The sequence below is a fragment of the Rhipicephalus microplus genome, chromosome X (assembly GCF_043290135.1).
Source record: "Rhipicephalus microplus isolate Deutch F79 chromosome X, USDA_Rmic, whole genome shotgun sequence".
NCBI lineage: Eukaryota > Metazoa > Arthropoda > Arachnida > Ixodida > Ixodidae > Rhipicephalus > Rhipicephalus microplus.
Genome location: NC_134710.1, coordinates 147,466,697 through 147,492,402, shown reverse-complemented (window position 1 = coordinate 147,492,402; position 25,706 = coordinate 147,466,697). Strand labels below are relative to the sequence as shown.

Sequence of the window (25,706 nt, the reverse complement as noted above, 5' to 3'; positions counted from 1 at the left end):
TACGTTGTAACAACTCGTAGTCTTGCGCTGTGCAAATATGTTGATTGCCATCTTTGTGTTCGAGTATGTTATCTCATTCGCACTTAACAAAGTCGTAAAGCTTGGTGATGGCGTGATTCGAACCGGATATCTTATTCTTAACAGTTAACCATCTAACTAACTTCGCTAGGTGGGCGTGCACCAAAAATACTTTTAAAAACTTCCGTCTTATACGCGGGAACTAAGAATACGAAGAATCAAAGGAAAAGGAGCTTATGATGAGGGCGAGAATAGTAGAGGGGAATCACAAAAAACTGACACTGAGTCGTGGTACCCTAAGGTTTGCAGAATATAGCATCGCCTCTTTCTTTCAAGAACCACTTCACACTGACTGACCGTGAGTCAGAGACACACCAAGACACACAGAGACAGACTTACTCCTAGAATATGAAAGATCCTTTTTTTTTCTCTGCTTACTACACCTAACGGGCAACGCACAGGTTTCTGGTGAAACATTTGTTTACAAAATTTCTAAATCGCGACTCACGCGTATATAGACTTTCATACATGGTATTTTTTGAGAAAATAATATCTCTCATTAGAAGGATAGTTTTCGTAGAGCTTTTGCGTTATTAATTCGAGCATTGCTGTAAATAGTAAGTGATAGAATGAGTGCAATAGTGACCCCAGAGGCTTTTTTCTAGTTGAAGATTTGAAGAAGGCAATACCACTTGTCGAAACATTTTTCTTTATGACATTCCCCTGTTTTACGGATTTTTCATTTTATATATCATCTTGTTTCTTCCGCATTGGAATCGCCGAGAACGCTTTTTGCGATGCCTGTCGTGTAGAGAAGACGCTATGCCACATCCTGTGAGGTTGTCCGGTATATAATGTTCAGGGACTGTAAATGGCGTCCGTTCTAGCGCACTCTCACCGTATAGAATTGTCGCTTAGACTATTCTTACAGTTCGTCGACCCAGGACATTGCAGCTGAAAGCGATGAAGGCACTGCTGAGGTTTTTAAGAAACACAAGCAAGTGGCTTTGACATTGATGTCGCTTACCACGCCAGAATGATGAACTCTAACTGACTGCTTGTGTGTGCTATATTCCGTCTTCCTCTCTCTTTTCACTCTCCATCTTACAATCTACCCCTTCCTATTACCATGTTTTGGGTAGGCAACCGGTCACCCTGAACTGGCTAGCCTCCCTGCCTTTGCTTCTCTACAATTTTTCATTCTTCATCTCTTCAATTTGTCATCTTCCCCTGAACTTCTACTTTTCTTGGATTTCCAAAGCCGTATACTATATATATGCTGTACTATATGACAATCTTCTAAGTTGGCTGTTTTTGTGCAATACATCTTTATTGTATTTGTCGCCAAAAACCACTATAAATAGGAGCTTTGTGTTTGTCGGCCCATAAACATGCTTGAAACTGTTAAGTATGCTATCGAACTAAAGCAGCGTCTGGATGTGTGCCAATTTCAATTAGCCCGAAGGTGGGCGCTAAGGGTGACATCGCGCTTTATGATTGTGCACTCGCGTTGCAGGACCCCCTTGGCTTGTCTCATCCAACATCTTGGTGTCATTTCTCGTCGTGGCAGTCTGCCTGCTGGTGGCCATTCCATTTATCGTGCTCATTGCCATCAAGTATAAAGCCAAGACCCCAAAAGACCGAGGTATGTGATGCTAGCTGTATGAAAGGACGTGTTTTACTGACTTCTTTGCTGAAACCTTTTTTGAACGTCACTATAGTGCTTAATTCGTATTTATCAATTATATTTATTCGGTCAGGCATAGATTTGCGGTCACCAAAGACTGAATATTATGGAATACAGACGAATTTAAAGTACAAAAATTGACAGTTTGTGTAATTAGGCAGATACTTGGGTATATTCTTGGTTAGAAGCCAGCAGCTGCAGAATAGATATCAACAGATAGCAAACGCAGATGAGGGTGGCCAAGAATTTGTCGAGGTAATTAAACTGACAGGTTCGTGGGTGTAAAATGGAGTAAGCTCGTGCATTACCGAGTAAATTTGAAATCGTTGGGAGACGCCTTCGTCTGGCAGTGGACAGAGAATACTGTCGACAATGACTTATGAGAGATAGCCCGGCTTAAAACACTACAAGTTTCTCCTAATTTCAATTCAAAACACAATAAATATGTGAGGGTTCAACCGCGCACACTGCCAAAGTAATAGAGAATGACACGTACTAACACATAGCTCATATTGAGTTCAAGTTGTAGCTTATCATATCTCACGACGTAGAATGTATTTACCGAAGCAGTGACTATAAATCCCTTACCCACCGGAAAAATCAAAATCTACATTTTAACAAGCAAACTAAGTAGACGAGTATCATCACTTTAGCTATCACGGGGACCTTCACGCACACTGCATTGCCACAGTAGCCGCTAAATACAACTCATGCACAACAAACTATATTGGTCTCTATCTGTCTCGCTGTTTTTGGCTGAACATTGCATATTACTAACAGTTTGAGATGTTGATCATGTGTTTTATTGCAACCTAGAAGAGAAAAGGCGTCAGCAGTGCGATGTCTGAAATATTATTCAAGATTAGAGACCCTTTCGCTTTTTACAAACACAGGCCCTGGACGGCTTGCGGTATTTTGGACTGGCGCAACCTATAAGCATTGGTCGGGGGGGGGGGGGGGGAGAAAAGCCTTGGCGAGTAGCCCACCAATTTTCAGCACTTTTATCCCTGTGATTGGCCAAATATTTGCAATATAATTGGGCAAATGTTTGGAAACTACACAACATTAAAAGAGTTAATATTTAACTTTTAAGCTCCTTACTTTGGTATGACAGGAGAAAAATAGTATTTCCTTACTCTGGCACTATTCAGAAAAAAAATTTCTGCTTCAGTGTTAGAGCATAATAATTGATGTGACCAGAAGTTTTGCGGGAAGCAACAAATGCACCTGCTATTGCGATCTTCGAACCGAAATAAAAGGCGAATAACTCATAAATTTGTAGATGTTGGTTCAGTATTGCTTACTCATTTCATGTAGCTCACTGACAACTACATGTTTATGGACACTCAAAACTCACATGCGTGCAGTTCCTGGACAATGAAATTGTCGTTGATAATGTTGTTTGGCACCGAAGCTAACAATTTCACGAACTTCGCGCGTAGAGTGGCCTTTTAAAAGAGTAAAATACTCTGGGCAATCAATGCACGAGACTGTGTGCTTTCAATCGAAAATTTAAGCAGCGCTATCAGATACTGCGTGTCTTTTTTATTTTTGCTGAGTAGATTGTGGAACATAAAGGGATATGAAAGTGGAGCAGAAAACACCCTGCCGCGCACAGCCTCCGCGTTACCTGTTTATGCAACAATAAATAGGCTGGAGTCTAAGCTGCCAAGCTTTACAGTGCAAGCAACTCTTCAGTGTTAATCCGGCAAAGTACGCTATATGATTCCTCGACTTACGCTGTAATAACTACGACGGCTGGCACTGGACCGATGCGTCCCACGCCATCTGCGTGCCAGTGTGTTCAGGGAGCTTGATCCCACAGTGCTGCTAAGTTGAGGAAGAGGGCTTACGTGTCTTGATTTGCATTGCAAAGCGTAGTAATCCCATCGCGTTTCAAACAACCAGCGAAAGAGCTTGGACTTCACTTGCATAGCTGGCAATCCGAAAAACATGGCCGCGTGCGCATGACAGCGAGTTAAACTGTGCACTTCTCGAGTAATCTGGAGAGTCCACTCAGATGCCTTTGTATTTCGTTCCAGAGGACAAGCAAGTTCACCAGGAAAAACAGTAAGTTCCCAGAGGCTCATTGCACTGCATGACGAGGGTTTTAAGTCGAGCTTTTTATGTCAAAGTCGTTGTAAGAACGCCTCTGCAACATGATCCTCAGGTTAAAAATTATGCCGTTATGGTAGAATATTACGTTAAAATGAAGACGGAATATTACGAGATGTCCGATTCTCCAATCGAATTCACCAGTGTGTGTGGAAGCCACTAAGTGGTGGTCATTCTAGGCTAACCGCTCAGTTTTCGTGCTTAACTATTTAGCTTGCAGCCTACCTAAGTCGACTGATAGTGTGCCTTGAAGTTGTTTGGGGCAAATGTATAGGGTAAAGTTAAAGTCGTTAACATGCTTGTGCCCATACAGCAGGAGTGTTTTTATGCGTTATTGTGTGAGGAATGAAGGGGTGATTTATTTGGCCCCCTTCTCTTTTTGTATTTGTCGTAGCGATCTTAATCATGCTCCTGCCGTCACCATCACTGCAATTGCGTGAGCATCGCCGTATTATTATTGTTGTTGTGTCTTCTCACCACAGGAACCCACCTCGCTTTGACGGACACGTTGCGTGTGTAGTATAAATTTGTTGATCGATAAATAAGACTAGACAACAAGGTATCACAAAACAATCTTCATAAACTTGTTTCCCGTGTGGTAGTATAGGATGTGCCCAGCGAACAAGCGCTGTATGATGCACCAGCACTCGTATGTTTTTGTTTGCTTAGTAAAATGCGTGTTTCGGTAAATCACCAGGTAGGAAAATGTCGTAGCTATATTTGAATGCGGAATCTAAAAGCTCACTGTCACCATCAAGAAAACTGTGCGAAAACAATTGCAGAAAGAGCAGACATAAGACTGAAAGGTTAATCTTACTGCAGAATACAGTTTGTTACACTGCACTGGGTAATCGCAAAACAGTACACTGAAAAAAAGGCGATTGTATGATAACATCCCTGAATCCACAATACATACACCATAAGACACACATGGCAAAAACACGCAGAATGCGTAGTCATCCGTTTAGGTTTTGTCCGAAGGCCACGTTTGGTCTTAACTGACAATCAATGTGGTAATATACATTTAAATATTTTGGGCATGAAATGACCGTAAGCTATTGAGCATTTTTCTACTCCCTAGTTTGTTATGAATTGCTGAAATTTAACTTTGCAATGCCACGATATGATAATCAAGAACACCACATTGCAGGGCTCCGGAAATTTCTACCACCTGGAGCTTTTTAACATGCCCCTAATCTCATTATTCAGGACTTCAGCATTTTTCGGCTCCATCAAAACTGTACAGGTGAAAACCTTGATAGCTCTTGGTGCTGGGCTGCCAAGAACCATTGAATAGAAAAAAGTTTTGAAATTCCTGAGGGCACTCGACACTCAACAACACATGTCAAAATATCTGGACACTGGCAAATAGGACTTGGGGAAACAGGTCGAAGGTAGAAACCTTCTTTCCACTAAAGACACTTTCCTCGGGTGATCAGAAAACTAGGAGGGATGGTCATTACGCGAGACATTGATATAATGTAATGCTCACAGGTATGGTGCTGTCAGCATGGCTGCAAACTCCACTAGGTCATAGGTTAAAAAAACGCAGCAAAACATTCAATCTTGTTGGCTTCAGCAAGAAACAGTAGTGCTTTTCCACAAATTTGACGCTTCTCCTCTGTCTCCACAGCTGGATACAACTGTCCCAGGGTGTCGAGCACAGAAATGAGCCAAGCATATTCCCAGAGGAGGCTTTTGTCACTGCCATGACCTGTAAGTACATAATGCGTGAACCTGCCACTATTCTTGCACAATAATGATGGTGCTTTGTTGTTATCACTGGAACATCATTTGAGGCAGTGTTAGCTTAAGAAACGTTTTCACATTACTAGTGCCTAATTAAAGTTACAGCCAATGGGAAAAAAATACATGGAAGTTCACGTGGCATAATACGTACAAGGCACGCAATGTGGTAGCACATCACTTCAAGAGACAAATGAGTTTTAAGAAGATACTTGTCGTTGAGTAGATACTAGAGAAACGAACGCTCATGCTAAATGGTCTTGATGATTAACCTTGCAGCATATAAGAACAATGGTTGTATACTGTGAAATGAAGACACAAATGCACATATGAGTTTTTAGGTGGGAAAAAACGTCACATTCAGTTACCGCAACACATTTCTGTGCTTTCTGCTGTTATTTTACTACAAATTTAATTATGCTGATTTATTCTGTTCCATGTATAGTCTGGTATGATAGATATCCAACAAAATTTCCACAAATTCTCAAAAATAAAGAAAATGCCGTATTTTCTTGCTGCTTTTAAAATTACTTGTTTGTGTGTTCCCGCACACATTTTATTATTCTAAGAAACCTAAGTTACGGCAATCATGAAAGAAATTCAATTAACAAACTTTTTATTGAGTGGAGATAGTCATTGGGTGTAGTCGGAAAGTCGGGGCACTTTTTCCGAAGAGCCCAATACGGCCTGGAAGTTCCAAAAAATCGAACCCTGGTGATTTTGACGGAGTGATGAAATCTGAATAATTTCGATTGCGAAAACAAAACCTTGAGGATAAAAAGCGCCATTGCCGTATTCTTCAGATAGCTCCTGAATAAGCGAGAGACGTAATATCAACCACAAGTAGACTTCACTTCGTGGCTATGCTGGCTGTGCTTGTTATTGTAGTACCGCATAACCCTCACGCATTATTAATGCAGATCTAACACCAGTAAATTTGTCGTCAAGACGAGAGACATCATACCGGTCATCTACTAGTGGCGTTCACCGGCGCTTTGGTTTTATTGTCATCGGTGACCTTATCCGAAGTTCATTACTCCGCAACAATTACCAGAAGCTGCTTTTTCGAAATATCACAGCTGAAACAGCCCTTCGCAGGACTAAATTTGATTCTCGCGTTTGATTCTCACACAAAGCGGACAAGGGTGAGAAGATCTTTTTGGGCTCATGATGAATGTTTCTTTTTGTTTTTTTTTGTCGGCACACAGGCTTGATGTTGATTCCAATATAACTGGAAGACTCACTACAATGTCCATTGATCGATGAACACCAATCATCACAGCTTTAAATTTTGTTTATCTGTAAGAGTGTTTTCATTAGCCCGTTTTCGCATGTATTTCGATAGACCATTTGTTTGATGCTCGGATGTGACTCAAAAGGTGGCAGCAATAGTTGCCAGCATTGGAAATATCATCAGATCAATGAGATGTGACTTTAGGGTGCATATATGCTTTCGAGAAGCCTAATGAGGCGCCTGTAACACTTAACAACGTGATTAGGCACAACAATATTGTTAGTAATAATCAATATCTCATGTTTTTCGTCTCAAAACTATGATATGGTCTTAAGAAACGATGTAGTGGAGGGCTCCGGAAATCAGGCCTACCGGGTGATCTTTAACGTGTACTGACAGCACACATTGCCCGAGCATACCAATTAACAGCGTCTTGGCTATATGCCTCCCTTCAATCAACCATTAGGCACCACCTCTAGCAAAATTCTCTTCAGCGCGTTCCCCAGAAATTCTTACCGCTATCATCGGCATGAGAATTACAGTAACGTTGATACTACAAAATTTGTTCCTTATGCGCATGCGTATATACCAAGTGATTATTTGTTGCAGCTTTCCAGGCATCCACATCGCCAACCGGCGTCGGATGCTCCGACGGCCCCGTCCTATATTCGAGAAGTGTCTGCTAGGACACAGAGGCCCTGCCGGGGGCCGCACGTCTTTGCTCAACGTCGTGCTGGGCTGGCAGCACCGTGGGCTTGGAGGAGACTACCGTCTAGTCGGATGGCCCCGACCGACGGGAAATAGGCAGCTCGGCTGTTTCTACGTCGCGCCTGACCGCACCGCGGGGCGCGCTAGTTCGAGGAGTCCCGAGCGGCAATGGCGCCGACGACGGTGTTCGCGTCTCCGTGAGAGACGAAATGAAGTCGTCGACATGGAGAGGCCAGAGGAGCAGAAATGAACTGCGACAGGAATGGCGTGGGCTGCGGGTTGTGGGGCCGGTTTCTGTGGTCACAAAAAAAAATAAGACAAGAAAGACTGCACTATCAAGCGCGATGTGCTCCTTCAGCAAAGTGGTTTGTGGTCCTTGCTCCGTCCCCAGTGGAAACAAAACAAAAGCAACAAAAAAAAAGACTCGCCCGTGTCGTGTACTCGATGTCTTGTTTTGTTAACAGGCACTCCGCTTGGTTCCTCGTGTACAAAGAGAGTGCACTTTTTGAAGCTTTTTCTCACAAACTGCCAAGAATTCCAGTTGATGTATAACTATCGTTCCTCGATGAATATTGGTTGAATAAAAATTTATTGGAAGTAGTCGGCCTTTGTTTCCCCTTTCGTTTTGCAGTATTTGCCAGTTAGGTTTTTGAACCAAGATGAAAAGTAACATATTGCTGTGGAGGGGAAAGTAGAGCTGGAACACATGTGAACCAACTCTATCAAGCGGTCTACAGATGCAAGAAAAGCCCTCAGAGCAGGCTATAAATATTTGAGTGTCTATATACAAAACATTGTCGTGCTGTGTAAGAGTGTTAGACAAATAATGCAAGACTTTAGTGTGCTGTGCCAAGAAATTTAGTATCCCACGAGTCCAAGGTACCCACGTGGCTTTCGGGGCCTACGAAAAATTGCTACGTCTATGAGGTAAGCAAGCACTTTTGTTTTTGTTCACAGAATGTAACTTGGAATATGCCGCTAAGCTCTTCGCATATTGTTCTCTTATGAAGATATTTTAGGAAGGACGTAATAGGCGCGTAGGACTCTGAGTGATAGAATATGACATATTATTCGCGGAGGCGAACTCAGGCCTGGTCTGATGAGCCAGACAGCCAGTGACTTACTGGCTGTCCGGAGCGCCACAATTCTTTAGTCGTCAAGGCAACCCTCAGTGACACTTCAGTTACCTGGGTCGAGGTTCTCCTGCCTTCATACGTCACAAAATGTTCAACCCCCTCCCTTCGAAAATATTATTTTTTTTAAGTTTGTGCGCGTATGTATACATACATGCACGGACACTCACGCACAAACACACATAAAGCTTAGTTGAACCTCCTCTAAAAGAATTTGGCTACGTAACCAGCCCTATCCGACCACAAGCGAAAAACGAGTATAGCCCGGGAAATTAGCACTTTCTATAGGATCATTTGTGCGCAGTCTTACGGGCTGACTAAGTGCCCTCCAACGGTACGTGTCTGAGGCCTGGTACGGTGAGTGAGCACTTTGTCCAGCTTCTTTGCGAGCATGCGAAGTAGTCTGCCCCTGTGTTTGTGACTTGCCATTCGGAAGATACGTTGCCATTACTGCACTTATCCGTCTTACCCGTTATTGTCACTGGCATAGTACGATCCAGCAAAAAACGGAGGGTCTTCACATTTCCAAGAATCAGTGGCCTTGCCTCCACAGGTCACTGGTTGACGTTTTCCCGTCCCGGGCTTGCTGAACGCTTCGGACAATAGACGACGGACGTGGACTTGATTACCGATTGCGCACTGGTGGTGATGACCGTGATTATTGTAACTGATTGTTCTGATAGCCATGACACGAAGATAAAAATTATTCAACGTCGTAGGTATGCTCTTCATTCGGAGGGCAGGTTGCATTCACTGGGAAGCCTCGTAGCCTTACCCGACTATAGTGGCACGCCTGATGAAGATTATTTGCCTCCCTGTAGTGGCAGCAGTATTTCTTTGACAGGCTTTTTCTTGTGGCATAGATTGTGGAGTACTGAAAGAAAATGTCGATAGCATAATGGAGCTTTCGCAAAGCTCGCGCGTCCGAAGTCTTGCCATACGACTTGTGCATACGACAGCTCTGGTTGAGATTCCGGTTGTGCGTCGTGCAGCACCTGAGGCTGTGATTGAAGAATTACTAAATACACTTCACGCACAACGTCCGCTAATGAAGGTATCGCGGGAGGACCCTGGGTCAGTTGCCGTTTTTGCAGCTCCTTCCTTACGACTGCCCGTAGGACTTCCCGCAGGACGTCCACAATGGTGGGGAGGGTTGCCGACACCATGATAACTGTAGAGGCGCCTAGGTCTCTGTTATACAGTCACGCAAGCTGCTGCAGCATTTTCTCTATGGTCGCTGCCTCAGATCTTAACTCTACCCGCCACGGTGGTCTAGTGAAATAAAGAAAAATAAAGACATGGTGGTCCAGTCGCTAAGGCATGCGGCCGCTGACCAGCGGGTCGTGAGATCGAACCCCGGCCTCGGCGGTCGCATTTTCGATGGAGGCGAAAATGCTTGAGGCCCGTGTGCTTAAACTTAGGTGCACGTTCATCTCCAATGTGTCGACCCAGCAGACACCATTTCATCATGCACTCCAGTCGCAAGCGATCACGCATCGGACTATACCTGAAACATCATAAAAACAGCTTAGGTAAAGTATACTGCACATATGCCGTTAGATGTCATTAAGATCGTGGGTAATATTTATCAGAAGTCCAAGAAAACGCCTCAATACTGTCTTGCAGGTCATCGACTGCATTTTAATTTTTCTCCTTAAATTCAATCAGTGGTTGAAATAATTTTCCCTTTAATGGTCCAAGTAGGAAAATACCGTTCCATAAAACTAGCATCACTGCCATATTTTCACGTTATATAGAGTCATATTACTGATACAAGTGACAAGCAGTTGTACGACATGGATTGCTCGCAGCAGAAAAGTCCTCGCTGACACCTCGCGCTTACCTGCTACGCAGTGAAGGTGAGGCAATCAATCTGAACTACCTTGCGGCTGTTCAGATTAATTTTTTCTTCTCTAAAACAAAATCTACTGTTTAAAAACTATCTGCACTTTTTACTGACAACTCAAACAATGCAACAATATATAATGCACATTTTACTTGAATTGCAACATTGCGAAAATTGACGTGCAATCGGAGTCAAAACGCTACTTTTCCTACTTTGTCACAATATTCAGGCAATGTTAGCGCTTCATTCAATCCTTAAGTAGTTTAATCTTATAATATATGAACATATACAACTGAAAATGTTAATAGATCATTCGAAAACAAAATTGTGCATTTTATACAAAAACACTATAAATGCAGCATATTCCAATTATTTGTCTAGGTGAAAAACAAAGAAATTAAAAGAAACATGAACTATCATACGTACAAAAGTGTAGCTCCTTGTGATTAAGAAAAAAGTCTTTCATAGTAATTCTTGATACCAGTAATAAAGTATTTACCGCAGCACAATTTCACTTGAATGCTCAATGTTTGAAGCGCGCTACGGGCAACACATTTGTTTGCGAAATATAATGCCTCAATAACTACCTCTCACATTCACATATACCTGCATGATTTTTTTCAGCATGATCAGAGATGGTCGAACACTTCATATGAAGTTGCTCATATACATGAAAGTAAAATTTGTGTGAATTCATAATTAAGACGCGAAAAATCACAAGAAACGACGCTCTGCTTCGTGTGATTTCATGTGGATGTCAACCGGATGTCTTTCTGGTTAACCTCCCTGCCTTCTCCCTTTTGTTGCTTCCTCCTCCCTCCCTTCACTTGTGAACGATCGTAAACCAACTCGCCGAACAGAAAGTTCTTTCTTACTAGCCATTTTTCAAGGTTGGACACTTTGATATTTACAGGGCGAGGACTTCAGATGTGCGATATGAACTTTAGGCCTTTTAAGCTTTCAGGCAACGTGTTTTTGACATACTGCCAAATTTTATTTGGGGTTAGACACTTGTTGAATTTAAGACGTGCGTAGAAAACGGAAGCAAGGGCCCTTATATTCTAGCACTGGCGATGCAGTCGGCAATCTTTGAAACTTCAAGGCCACCTGTCCAGACTCCTTTCACACATAGCGGGCACGCGGGGGCACGGCTCGCTGGCTTTGCGCACGCAAAGTTACTACTTATTGGTTTCTCAGCACGCGGTCTAAATAGATAATTTCTGAAATGTTGATAGGTATATCGGAAGTGGTGGGCGATGAACCGGAGTGGTAGGTAGTATTTCTACCGCCACCCACAGTGCGGAGTTTTCAGCCTCGTATCCAGGCCAAGCACGAACTTTGGGAGTAAAAAGAAAAATACGTGACTAGATGTTCCAAAATAAGCCTGACTAGCTGGATTATGCTCGGGGTCACAGCGTGCAAAGTAAAGGAAGCTGATAAGAACGAGTGACAGCCGGCGCAGCATGATGGCGCAAACTCTGATTTAGCTGTGGTCTTTCTGCTACACCTTCCATGTCCGAAGAAGCTGAATGGGGACTGTCACTCAATGTTTTCTCGACTACTTGCGAGATATTGTTAGTGTTTTATCCCTGCCTTACTGATATATTGTTGTTGACGGGAAAAAAATTCTATGCTGGCACTATTAGCATACTTCTGTATAAATATGCTTAAAGCCCACTTGATATCATAGTTTCTGGGCAAAATATTAGCATTACAATACAGCCTCGCTTACCCAAAATAGCCAATGACTACCAAATACAAAAATTATCAGCTTTATTCGCTCTTGCAGGACTTTCTTGGAAACACAGAACAATGCCCGCTTTTTGCGACCAAAAAGCTCAGCCATTCAAAACCTCCTTTTTTACGCCCTTCTCACCCATGATAAGCGGAACGCAAGCGTGTCAAAACAAGATATTACCGTCACCCTCGGCATCATGTTCGTCCTGCCATTCTCATAATAAGGGGAACGATTTTTGGCATATTTTGAAAGAACAGCGTAGAAGAAAACAAAGACAAAAGTAGGAGGAAACAGACAAGACGAACGCTGACTGTCAACAACAGTTTTGTTATTTAAGAAACAACATATATTAGGAATAAAAGTATCAATGAACTACTGAAGCGCATCTATTAACACATGAGTATATAGAACACGATGAAGCCAAGATAGATTGCGATATATATATATATATATATATATATATATATATATATATATATATATATATATATATATATATATATATAATATATATATATATATATATATATATATATATATATATATATATATATATATATATATCACGAAAGTCTTCTGCGGATCCAGTGATAAATAAAAAAATGTCTTGAGTGGATGAACGTACAAGAACATAAATTCCTACGTTTCGGCCGGGCTCTGGCATTCGTCAGCGAATACCAATCCCTGACGAAGGCCAGATCCGAGCCAAAAACTATGGAAATGAATGAAAGCTTTCGTACGTCATTTTTCTCAAGACATTATGTATATAGTTTACCTTGTTCTGGATACGTATTGACGTAGCTCGTGAGTAGTTCATAGAAGAGTCTGTGCTTATGTGTTGCTTCTTCAATAGATTGATTGATATGCGGGGTTTCACGTTCCAAAAGCACCTTATGATTATGAGAGACGCCGTAGTGGAGGATTCCGGACATTTTGACCACTTGGGGTTTTTTAACATGCACCCAAATCTGAGCACACGGCCTGCAGCATTTTCGCCTCCTTCGAAAATGCAGCCACCGCAGCCGCGATTCAATCGTGCGACCCGTGGGTCAGCAGCCGAGTACCTTAGCCACTAGACATCCGCGGTGGGGTTTCGCCCTCCTTTTAAAGACGATAGTCTTTCTTGGGATACTCACACGAGGAAATCTTGGTCTGTCTGTCTGTCTTTCTGTTGGTAAGTCTGATGAACTATTCATTTTAGCTCCTTGCTCAACGCCCACTCATCTTGATCTGGTGGCTACGTTCATTCTGGAGAAGGTTGTAAATCGAAAAGCAAAGATTAGGCATATCTTAGGTTCAAGATCAATACGTAAGGGTTAGGCAGTGTGTCTTGTTTATTCATAAAACTCATAAACGCGTAATTCAAAAGACGGAAGTGTTCAGTACGATGCTGGAACGAAAAAAAAACAGGTGGTTTGTGAACACTTCACCAAAAAATTCAGGGATTTCACTAGAACGATCCGGTGCTGCCACCTATACCAATGGCTCTGCGTTCTAAAAAAACTGTCGGTTGTTCAAATTACTGCCAGATGGCACCATATTTGACACGGCACCTCTAGACAGAACACTATCTTCTTTTGACATCCTTTGCAGCGAAGCACAAAGACACGCGGCCAATTTTGTCTTCGTGTCCCTTCCGCGCTGTTCTTCGCAAGATGTACGATCAGCATTTCACTCAAATGTTCATCTTTAAGCATTTCTTGCTAGGATGTCCAAAATTTGTAAAATAGCACTGGGCGCTCCTTCCTCAACTAAAAGGAAGAGTCGCTGCGTCTGCTGGCTTGGGGTATTTTTATCAGGGCATTGAACACTCAGGCAAAAGATGTTTCTCCTACAACTTGAACTTTTCAAAAAGATAATGACCTCTTCAATTAGTGGCAACGTTTCACGAGTCCATAATAGCCAAATCTGGCAATCATCAGATGGTGCTTATGGTTTCACTGAATAAGATGTGAACCTGGTCGAGAGTAATACTTTCGGGTTTATCCCGAAATCTTAAAATGAAGCCTTGCATTGATCTTCAAGACTACATCCATCGTGAGTTGGCGCTATCCGCCCCACCACGGTGCTCTAGTGGCTAAGGTACTCGGCTGCTGACCCGCAGGTGGCGGGTTCAAATCCCGGCTGCGGTGGCTGCATTTCCGATGGAGGCGGAAATGTCGAGGCCCGTGTGCTCAGATTTGGGTGCACGTTAAAGAACCCCAGGTGGTCAAAATTTCCGGAGCCCTCCACTACGGCGTCTCTCATAATCATATGGTGGTTTTAGGACGTTAAACCCCAAATATCAATCAGTTGGCGCTATCTTTCCGCTTTTTTCTGGTATTAGTGCACGCTTCATACACGCTGATCATTTCTTTGTATGCATGAGTAACATGGAAGTGCTATCCGATCAGCTTATACGTGATGAAATTTGATACTTTAGCGCACTTATAGAACTGAGCCCTTTTTATGTCCATCAATTTCAATGCAAACATTGCATTACGGTCGGTAGGCAAACGCGTTCATATGCTAGCCTCTGATTTCTTTCTGAGTGACTTCTGCTCTAAACGCAGTCAAATCTATTGTATTTTTTCAGAGTTTCAGGAGCTAGGATCATGGCGTAAGAGACTCAGTAAACTAATTTTGGTGTTACGCCACCGCTGAATGAACCTAACGAGATTCGCTTGGCTGAACAAAATATACAAGTTGAGGTTAGTTAGGCACCTCCCACTCAAGACATTCTATCATTCTCCATTTTTTTGGTCCCATATTGTGGCACAGCACACACAAAAAAGGGAAGCAGCTAGATTGCGTTTCGCACGTACAAACGTTATTTGATTCAGTGACTTAGCAGAGTGCGCAAACATTAAGTAGGTATATTCGAATTCTCGACATCTATTGATATTTATCTACACATGACTAATCTAAATGTAAATATAGGTCAGAGGGGCTTTTTTGCAGAATCTTCCCACGTTGGATGCCAGGAGGCTTGGCAAAATTAGGGAGTTAGTGGTGTTCTTTCAACTAAACTTCATCAATGAGTTGTATTTGGGCTTCTCGTGCTAGCGATGCCCTGTAGAAGGAGACCGATTCCTCGAACCACAAGGTTTCAGCAGCTGAAACGGGTAATAAATTAGAATTTGTCAATACTTTAGCCCTGTTGATATATATTGGACAAATTTCGGCACGCACTAACTGTCTGCTCGGCCACGTGCACGTCTGCTAATAATTTTCACCTTCGTGCCAGCCACGAAAAAAACGAAATGCTTTCGTGCCTGCTTGGTCGATATGATTGAGCTCGTACGTGACATAGCACTAACTTGGCTTCTTTGTAGTTTTCAGCCAAACTGAGCATACGCCATTCGAACGTCTCTTTAATCTACGTGCTCGTCAATAACTTGAAAGCAATGCATTTATCTGTTGTATAGTTCAATGCGTGAAATGTGAGCTGAATTTTTCCATCCGAATCTTTCAAATAAAAAGACATCTTTTTATTTAATGCCTGTTTCATTCTTCGAAAGCCGTTCGATCAAGTCGTTTAAAAGTGGTATCCATGGGCATACTTGCCTACATACTACTTGGCCAAGATAAGGTGAATAAGGAGATAAGCCCTAAATGAAAGTGGGTAGAATTATAGAAGGGTTGAAAAAATCTGTCCCATGTGCCTAACACTTAATGAGGCCGCGTCGTAAATTGGAACATCTCCCGCTAAACGGAACCATATGTAGATGCGAAGCAGCGGGCGCTGACACTTACACTGACGGCAACGTTAAAGCTGGGGCTCATCAGGCGAAAGCCATGTAAAGACGTCCTGCATTGAATTCCGAACGCGCGCGGTATTGCGTACATATACGAGGTGGCCAGTGAACAGTTGTGCAGTGCGAGCAGTCTATTTGTTACTAGCAGACGCTGCCTGTGTCGGTCTGGCGAGGCGAGAGAGGGTGAGGGGAGCGACAGTTTTTCGGCTATTTTCTTGGGCCGGCACAAGACACGAGCGTGCGGCAGGAGACGCTATACCAGGCGTAGTGGGCGTGTACGCAGAGACCGCGTTACACCAGCTAGTCAAAGAGCTGCTCCGCATATAAAAATTGCCAGGGCTGCGCGGATCGCACAGCACGGTCCCAGCAAAAGCTGGAAATAGGACCTTAAAGAGCCATATCTGGACACTCTTTGGGTAACAGCTACAAGCATGCTGAGAGCTGCTTCAAATCTAAAGAATGCCCGGGCTGCGCTGATTGCTTAGCACGGTCGCAGCGAAAGCCGGATGTGCGACCTTAAAAGGCCATTTCTGAACACTCTTTGGGTAACAGCTACAAGCATAGTAAGTGGTGCTCTGCCTCTAAAAATTGCCTGGGCTGCGCTGATTGCACAGCAAGGTCGCGGCGAAAGCTGGAATCGCGACCTTAAAAGGCCATTTCTGAACACTCTTTGGGTAACAACTACAAGCTTAATAAGTTCTGCTCCGCCTCTAAAAATTGCCTGGGCTGCGCTGATCGCACAGCACGGTCACAGCGAAAGCTGGAAGTGCGACCTTAAAAGGCCATTTCTGAATACTCTTTGGATAACAGCTACACGCATGCTAAGAGCTGCTTCGCATCTAAAAATGGCCAAGGCTGCGCGGATCGCACAGCACGGTCACAGCAAAAGCTGGAAATAAGACCCTAAAGAGCCATATCTGAACACTCTTTGAGAAACAGCTACAAGCATGTTGTGAGCTGCTTCACATTTTAAGAATGTCCGGGCTGCGCTGATCACACAGCGCGGTCACAGCGAAAACCGGAAGTGCGACCTTAAAAGACCATTTCTGAACACTCTTTGGGTATCAGCTACAAGCATAGTAAGTGCTGCTCCGCCTCTAAAAATTGCCTGGGCTGCGCTGATCGCACAGCACGGTCACAGCGAAAGCTAGAAGACGTCCGTAAAGAAGCATTTTTGAACAGTCTTTGGTTAAAAGCTACAAGCATGCTAAGAGCTGCTTCGCATCTAAAAATTGCCAAGGCTGCACGGATCGCACAGCATGGTCACAGCAAAAGCTGGAAATAGGACCTTAAAGAGCCATATCTGAACACTATTTTGGTAACAGCTGCAAGAGCTGAGAGCTGCTTCACATCTCAAGAATGCCCGGGCTACGCTGATCGCACACCACGGTCGCACCGAAAGCTGGAAGTGCGACCTTAAAAGGCCGTTTCTGCACACACTTAGGGTAACAACTACAAGCATAGTAAGTGCTGATCCGCCTCTAAAAATTGCCTGGGCTGCGCTGATCGCACAGCACGGTCACAGCAAAAGCTGGAAGTGCGACCTTAAAAGGCCATTTCTGAACACTCTTTGGGTAACAGCTAGAAGCATGCGAAGAGCTGATTCACATCTGAAAATTGCCAAGGCTGCGCGGATTGCAGAGCACGGTCACAGCAAAAGCTGGAAATAGGACCTTAAAGAGCCATATCTGAACACTCTTTGGGTAACAGCTACAAGCATGTTGAGAGCTGCTTCACATCTAAAAAAATGCCCAAGCTGTGCTGATCGCACAGCACGGTCACAGCGAAAACTGGAAGTGCGACCTTAAAAAGCCATATCTGAACACTCTTTGGGTAACAACTACAAGAATGCTAAGAGCTGCTTCGCATATAAAAATTGCCAGGGCTGCGCGGATCGCACAGCGTGGTCACAGCAAAAGCTGAAAATAGGACCTTAAAGAGCCATATCTGAACACTCATTGGGTAACAGCTACAAGCATGTTGAGAGCTGCTTCACATCAAAACATTGCCCGGGCTGCGCTGATCACACAGCACGGTCACAGTGAAAGCTGGAAGTGCGAACTTAAAAGGCCATTTCTGAACACTCTTTGGGTAACAGCTACAAGCATAGTGAGTGCTGATCCGCCTCTAAAAATTGCCTGGGTTGCGCTAATCGCACAGCATGGTCAAAGCGAAACCTGGAAGACAACCTTAAAGAACCATTTCAGAGCACTCTTTGGATAACAGCTACACGCATGCTAAGAGCTGCTTCGCATCTAAAAATTGCCAAGGCTGCGCGGATCGCACAGCAAGGTCACAGCAAAAGCTGGGAATAGGACCTTAAACAGCCATACCTGAACCCTCTTTGGGTAACAGCTACAAGCACGTGGAGAGCTGCTTCACATCTAAAGAATGTCCGGGCTGCGCTGATCGCAAAGCACGGCCACAGCGAAAACCGGGTGTGACCTTAAAAGGCCATTTCTGAACACTCTTTGGGTAACAGCTACAAGCATAGTAAGTGCTGCTCCGCCTCTAAAAATTGCCTGGGCTGCGCTGATCGCACAGCATGGTCACAGCGAAAGCTGGAAGTGCGACCTTAAAAGGCCATTTCTGAATACTTCTTGGATAACAGCTACACGCATGCTAAGAGCTGCTTCGCATCTAAAAATTGCCAAGGCTGCGCGGATCCCACAGCATGGTCACAGCAAAAGCTGGAAATAAGACCCTAAAGAGCTATATCTGAACACTCTTTGAGAAACAGCTACAAGCATGTTGTGAGCTGCTTCACATCTAAAGAATGTCCGGGCTGCGCTGATCACACAGCACGATCACAGCGAAAACCGGAAGTGCGACCTTAAAAGGCCATATCTGAACACTCTTTGGGTAACAGCTACAAGCATAGTAAGTGCTGCTCCGCCTCTAAAAATTGCCTGGGCTGCGCTGATTGCACAGCACGGTCACAGCGAAAGCTAGAAGACGTCCGTAAAGAACCATTTTTGAACAGTCTGGATAAAAGCTACAAGCATGCTAAGAGCTGCTTCGATTCTAAAAATTGCCAAGGCTGCGCAGAGTGCACAGCACGGTCACAGCAAAAGCTGGAAATAGGACCTTAAAGAGCCATATCTGAACACTCTTTGTGTAACAGCTACAAGCATGCTGAGAAGTGCTTCACATCTAAAGAATGCCCGGGCTGCGCTGATCGCACAGCACGGTCGCAGCGAAAGCTGGAAGTGCGACCTTAAAAGACTGTTTCTGAACACTCTTTGGGTAACAACTACAAGCATAGAAGGTGCTGCTCCGCCTCTAAATATTGCCTGGGCTGCGCTGATTGCACAGCACAGTCGCAGCGAAAGCTGGAATCGCGACCTTAAAAGGCCATTTCTGAACACTCTTTGGGTAACAACTACAAGCATAGTAAGTTCTGCTCCGCCTCTAAAAATTGCCTGGGCTGCGCTGATCACACAGCACGGTCACAGCGAAAGCTGGAAGTGCGACCTTAAAAGGCCATTTCTGAACACTCTTTGGGTAACAGCTAGAAGCATGCGAAGAGCTGATTCACATCTGAAAATTGCCAAGGCTGCGCAGATTGCACAGCACGGTTACAGCAAAAGCTGGAAATGGGACCTTAAAGAGCCATATCTTAACACTCTTTGTGTAACAGCGACAAGCATGCTGAGAACTGCTTCACATCTAAAGAATGCCCGGGCTGTGCTAATCGCACAGCACGGTCACAGCGAGAACTGGAAGTGCGACCTTAAAAGGCCATATCTGAGCACTCTTTGGGTAACAGCTACAAGCATGCTGAGAGCTGCTTCACATCTAAAGAATGCCCGGGCTACGCTGGTCGCACAGCACGGTGACAGCGAAAGCTGGAAGTGCGACCTTAAAATGCCATTTCTGAACACTCTTTGGGTAATAGCTACAAGCATAGTAAGTGCTGCTCCACCTCCAAAAGTTGCCTGGCCTGGGCTGCGCTGATCGCACAGTACGGTCACAGCGAAAGCTGGAAGACAACCTTAAAGAACCATTTCAGAACACTCTTTGGGTAACAACTACAAGCATAGTAAGTTCTGCTCCGCCTCTAAAAATTGCCTGGGCTGCGCTGATCGCACAGCACGGTTGCAGCGAAAGCTGGAAGTGCGACTTTAAAAGGCCATTTCTGAACACTCTTTGGGCAACAGCTATAAGCATGCTAAGAGCTGCTTCGCACCTAAAAATTGCCAAGGCTGCGCTGATCGCACAGCATGGTCGCAGCGAAAGCTGGAAGTGCGACCTTAAAAGGCTGTTTCTGAACACTCTTTGGGTAACAACTACAAGCATAGTAAGTGCTGCTCCGCCTATAAAAATTGCCTGGGCTGCGCTGATTGCACAGCACGGTTGCAGCAAAAGCTGGAAGTGCGACTTTAAAGGCCATTTCTGAACACTCTTTGGGCAACAGCTATAAGCATGCTAAGAGCTGCTTCGCACCTAAAAATTGCCAAGGCTGCGCGGATCGCACAGCAAGGTCACAGCAAAAGCTGGAAATAGGACCCTAAAGAGCCATATCTGAACACTGTTTGTGTAACAGCTACAAGCATGTTGAGAACTGCTTCACATCTAAAGAATGCCCGAGCTGTGCTGATCGCACAGCACGGTCACAGCGAAAACTGGAAGTGCGACCTTAAAAGGCCATATCTCAACACTCTTTGGGAAACAGCTATAAGCATGTTGAGAGCTGCTTCACATCTAAAGAATGTCCGGGCTGCGCTGATCACACAGCACGGTCACAGCGAAAACCGGAAGTGCGACCTTAAAAGGCTATTTCTGAACACTCTTTGGGTAACAGCTACAAGCATAGTAAGTGCTGCTTCGCCTCTAAAAATTGCCTGGGCGGCGCTGATCGCACAGCACGGCCACAGCGAAAGCGAGAAGACGTCCGTAAAGAACCATTTTTGAACAGTCTTTGGATAAAAGCTACAAGCATGCTAAGAGCTGCTTCGCATCTAAAAATTGCCAAGGCTGCGCGGATCGCACAGCATGGTCACAGCAAAAGCTGGAAATAGGACCTTAAAGAGCCATATCTGAACACTCTTCTGGTAACAGCTACAAGCATGCTGAGAGCTGCTTCACATCTAAAGAATGCCCGGGCTACGCTGATCACACAGCACGGTCGCAGCGAAAGCTGGAAGTGCGACCTTAAAAGGCCATTTCTGCACACTCTTTGGGTAACAGCTAAAAGCATAGTAAGTGCTGCTCCGCCTCTAAAAATTGCCTGGGCTGCGCTGATCGCACAGCACGGTCACAGCGAAAGCTGGAAGACGACCTTAAAGAACCATTTCTGAACACTCTTTGGATAACAGCTACAAGCATGCTAAGAGCTGCTTCGCATTTAAAAATTGCCAGGACTGCGCGGATCGCACAGCGTGGTCACAGCAAAAGCTGGAAATAGGACCTTAAAGTGCCATATCTGAACCCTCTTTGGGTAACAGCTACAAGCATGTTGAGAGCTACTTCACATCTAAAGATTGCCCGGGCTGCGCTGATCACACAGCACGGTCACAGTGAAAGCTGGAAGTGCGAACTTAAAAGTCCATTTCTGAACACTCTTTGGGTAACAGCTACAAGCATAGTAAGTGCTGATCCGCCTCTAAATATTGCCTGGGTTGCGCTAATCGCACAGCATGGTCAAAGCGAAAGCTGGAAACGACCTTAAAGAATCATTTCTGAGCACTCTTCGAATAACAGCTACAAGCATGCTAAGAGCTGCTTCGCATCTAAAAATTGCCAGGGCTGTGCGGATCGCTCTGCATGGTCACAGCAAATGCTGGAAATCGTACCTTAAAGAGCCATATTCGAACCCTCTTTGGGTAACAGCTACAAGCATGCTGAGAGCGGCTTTACATCTAAAGAATGCCCGGGCTACGCTGATCACACAGCATGGTCAAAGCAAAAGCTGGAAGTGCGACCTTAAAAGGCCATTTCTGAACACTGTTTGGGTAACAGCTACAAGCATAGTAAGTGCTGCTCCACCTCTAAAGATTGCCTGGGCTGCGCTGATCGCACAGCACGGTCACAGCGAAAGCTGGAAGACGACCTAAAAAACCACTTCTGAACACTCTTTTGATAACAGCTACAAGCATGCTAAGAGCTGCTTCGCATCTAAAAATTGCCAGGGCTGCGCGGATCGCACAACGCGGTCACAGCGAAAGCTGGAGGAGCCATTTCTGAACGCTCTCGAATTTATTGAAACTTCGTGTTTAGGAAGAACCGAAATTAGTGTCGACGACGTCTTGATCTTTTTCGTGGCTTTGGCAGCGGGAGATTTAGAACACGTGAAATAAAAGCTTGTCTCGTTCCGCTCCCGCGAGTGCACTAAAAGTGTGGGCATAATCTAAATATATGCGTCGCCAAACTTGAAACTAAAGGTGTCAAAAATTTATTGCCACAAGCACCAACACCCACCGACAATAAGAGTGAGACTAGGTGATGAGGGGACAAATAACCAAAACAAAAATCTATATAATTTTTTCAAATAATTGTCATTTTATGTGTCAAATAAACTAAAAATTTACTTAGACGCTTATCTGACACCTGGTGAGATTGTTGATCTGCCCGATTTTCGGTCGAGTGCAATATATCTGGGCCTGTATTAACGCCTTATGCCATCAGTGCTTGGGTTTAGTTCAGCGCATTGGCGGGTCAACGAGGTATCGCTCACTTCAGTGTGGTGGTTTCGTGCGTACCTTTCATAGATTATTTGTTTCCTGATGTGTTGTTTATCGGTGTGGCATATCCGAACTGAATTAGCTTGCATATTGTGTGCATAGCTGCTCACGGGGCTGCCGATTACACTCGCTGGCGCATGGCAGCGTGCCCTCGCCCCAGGTGAATGTGAATGCGACACGCTAAGCAACAAGGCACTGTATACTCTACGTTTGTCAAAAGCGATATTCTCAAGGCTGCTGTCTCACTGCAGTAGTTTTCCTTCATTGGTCAACGTGAGTTTGTGAACTAGCATGGTATTGTGCTCGTGAGCAGTTGTGCCACAATTTCACCTGCGAAGTTTTTGGTGTATATTGCAAGTACACCATTTGGCTACTAAAACAACTAAGTCTCTTCAGTCTTTAGTATTGGTCTTTGTTTTCTCTCGCACATGCAATTAGCAAACCATAGGGCGCAATAAATTCGTGAATTTACATAGGCGCGTAAAAGGTCAGCAATTAAAAAAAAAGAATTCGATTTCACGCCATTTAGGGCAAATGCACGACATTGCTACCACTTACGGGTGAGAGTCCTTAGTTTATTTTTTTTTCATTTTCTGTTGGCAGTTAGTTGTTTCCTCTATGCGTTGACGGCGACGGTGGCATCGAGTCACCAGCTACTGGATACTTGGGCTTCTATAGAAGTTGAATGATTGATATCTGGGGTTTAACGTCCCAAATTCACCATATGATTATTAGAGCTGCCGAAGTAGAGGGCTCCGGAAATTTCGACCACCTGGTCTTCTTTATAGTGCACCACAAATCTGAAGACATGACCCCACAGCATTTTCGCCTCCATCAAAAATGCAGCCATCGCAGCCAGCATTCGATCCCGCGACTTGCGGCTCAACACTTCCATGTAAGTTACTCTACCAGTTCACATATATCTTTGTGTGAGTGTGGAAACATACGTCATCTTCGCGTCCCGTAGCCTGGGGCCATCCTCCACTGTGACGCAAGGTTCGGCCACTCACTAGGCGAGATCAGTCTGGTTTAGCTGAGCGTCGCTTACACTCAGCCACATGCAAAAGTAGCATCTTGAGACAGTTTAGGCACGGTAGTGCAGGGTACTGCATACATTTCGCGTTCTTAACAATTGCGTTCTGACAAGACGTAGGTCAGCGTGGCTGCAAAACAATGGCGAAAGCAAGTAGGCGCCCCTTCACCTTCCGCTCAAATGACTTCGTAAGCAGAGCAATAAATGCGTTACATGTTCCGAGTGCTACCTGAGCAAGCATTCCTTCTTATCTTCAACCATGGCCCCCGTGACTGAACCAGGACGTGCCTTTGCAGGAACTAATCGAAGAGGCCATGCTTCAGCAGAGCTGCTGTTGCAGATGACGCGGCATACCGAGAATGACGTCATCGTGTTCGCTCGGCGAAGAAACCTGGTGGCCCCAGCCTCTGTTTTTTCACCAAGAAGTGCTATTTGCGGTCACTTTTGAGAATTCTCACGTCGATTTTTAATTCAGCAGGGATCAAACTGTCATTACACTCTCGCAAGTTATTTTTATAACAAAGTGCTTCAGCTTCCTTTTAACGCAATTTCTTTCCCGCAATCAAGCCTGCACTGATTTGGTACGTAGTTTCAAGCACCGGTGTGGCTCTGTGGTAGATTACAGAGCTGGCACGCAGGAAACTCTGGTTCAAATGCCATAGTGTCTTTAGAGTTTTATTTACATAGTTTTTTCCTTATTTCAGCAGATAGTGGTTACGGACAATGGTGGCGGTGCCGAACAACTACGGTACGTGTGACCCTTGTGACCTGAGCACAGATTTCGCTGTAATGATTAGGTTACGGTTAGGTACTTTGGACCCAACTCTTAGTCTTCGAATTCCTCCGGAATCACGCCGACGAGACGCTACTATGCTGTGCAGATTATGGCTGGGCGTCGCATTTACCAATTCGTACGCGTTCCGCATAGGAATGGCTGACACTGCTGCATGCGATCATTGTGGCAGTGATGAAACAACTTGGCACATTCTGCGTGAATGCCCACAATACTGCTAGCAGAGACAGTCATTCTGCAATGCACTAGATGAACTGGACAACCAGGCTCTTTCGGAAGAAAGAATCCTCGCTGCCGACAGGACTTTATGTCGCAGAAGAAGGCTGTGAAGGCGCTCCTGCGCTTCTTGCGCTCAACCGGCCTGTCCAAACGACTGCGATCGGAGCACCCTGAATGTGTGCGCATGTGGTTTTTTTTCTAATTTATTTTTTATCTCTCTATTTCTATCCTCTTTCCGACCCTTTTCCCCACCCCTGTACAGGGTAGCAAACCAGTTCGTCTAGGTTAACCTCCCTGTCTCTTCCTTTTATTTATTTCTCTCTCTTTCTCACTGTAATGATAATCATAAACAAATTTAGGTCCTCTCAATTCATTTCCTAGCTATTGCGTGGTAAAAGCGATGACGAAAGGCAATATTCCCTGTTCATAAAACACACACAGAGACTCTTGATTCCACAAAAAATTCGGTGAAATACAATATTGGGAGAAGTAGGTTAATCGATCATAAACGGAGTTTCGAGCTTCGCGTCGTCTCGACCAACTTCGCCTCTGATTCAGCACATAAAAGGAGTGGATATGGAACCAAGCATACTGAAGTTAATTCGATGCAATTATTGACCACTCGTGTAAACTAGGCAAATCATGTAAGACGCTGTTAGAACACTGCGATGTCAAAGTTGTTGCCACGAGACCTATAATTGTTTTTACAAATAAGCAGAAGATTCTTGTTGCGAAGTGCAGCTGAAGTTGTCTATTACAGTGTGATTTTCAAGAGCGAAAACTCAATGACAGAACTACATCGAGGAAAGTGAGTACAGACGTGGAAAATGCTCATCTTTCTTGTATGTACTAATTTTATTTCCTGTCTGTACTCGTTTTTGCCAACGCAGTTTCATCGCCAAGTTTTCGCTCTTCTAAACCACACATGTCTGAGCAACTAGCCCAAAACTTCATGCTTCTACTGTACATTATAGCAACGCGCTCTTTTGTTCATTTCAGCTGTTTTTTTTAGTTGA

The 25,706-nt window shown here is 44.4% G+C and overlaps 1 protein-coding gene across 1 annotated transcript in view; it reads left to right on the top strand.

Moving 5' to 3' along the window:
- Nucleotides 1–7,908, top strand: part of LOC119176882 (neural cell adhesion molecule 2) — a 407,687-nt gene extending 399,779 nt beyond the window's left edge. The window contains exons 9-12 of the mRNA XM_037428224.2: nt 1,535–1,663; nt 3,748–3,775; nt 5,454–5,536; nt 7,410–7,908. Coding sequence (XP_037284121.2) covers nt 1,535–1,663; nt 3,748–3,775; nt 5,454–5,536; nt 7,410–7,486 — 317 coding nt within the window. The 3' untranslated portion in view covers nt 7,487–7,908. The remainder of the gene's footprint in view (nt 1–1,534; nt 1,664–3,747; nt 3,776–5,453; nt 5,537–7,409) is intronic.
- Nucleotides 7,909–25,706: the final 17,798 nt, after the last annotated feature.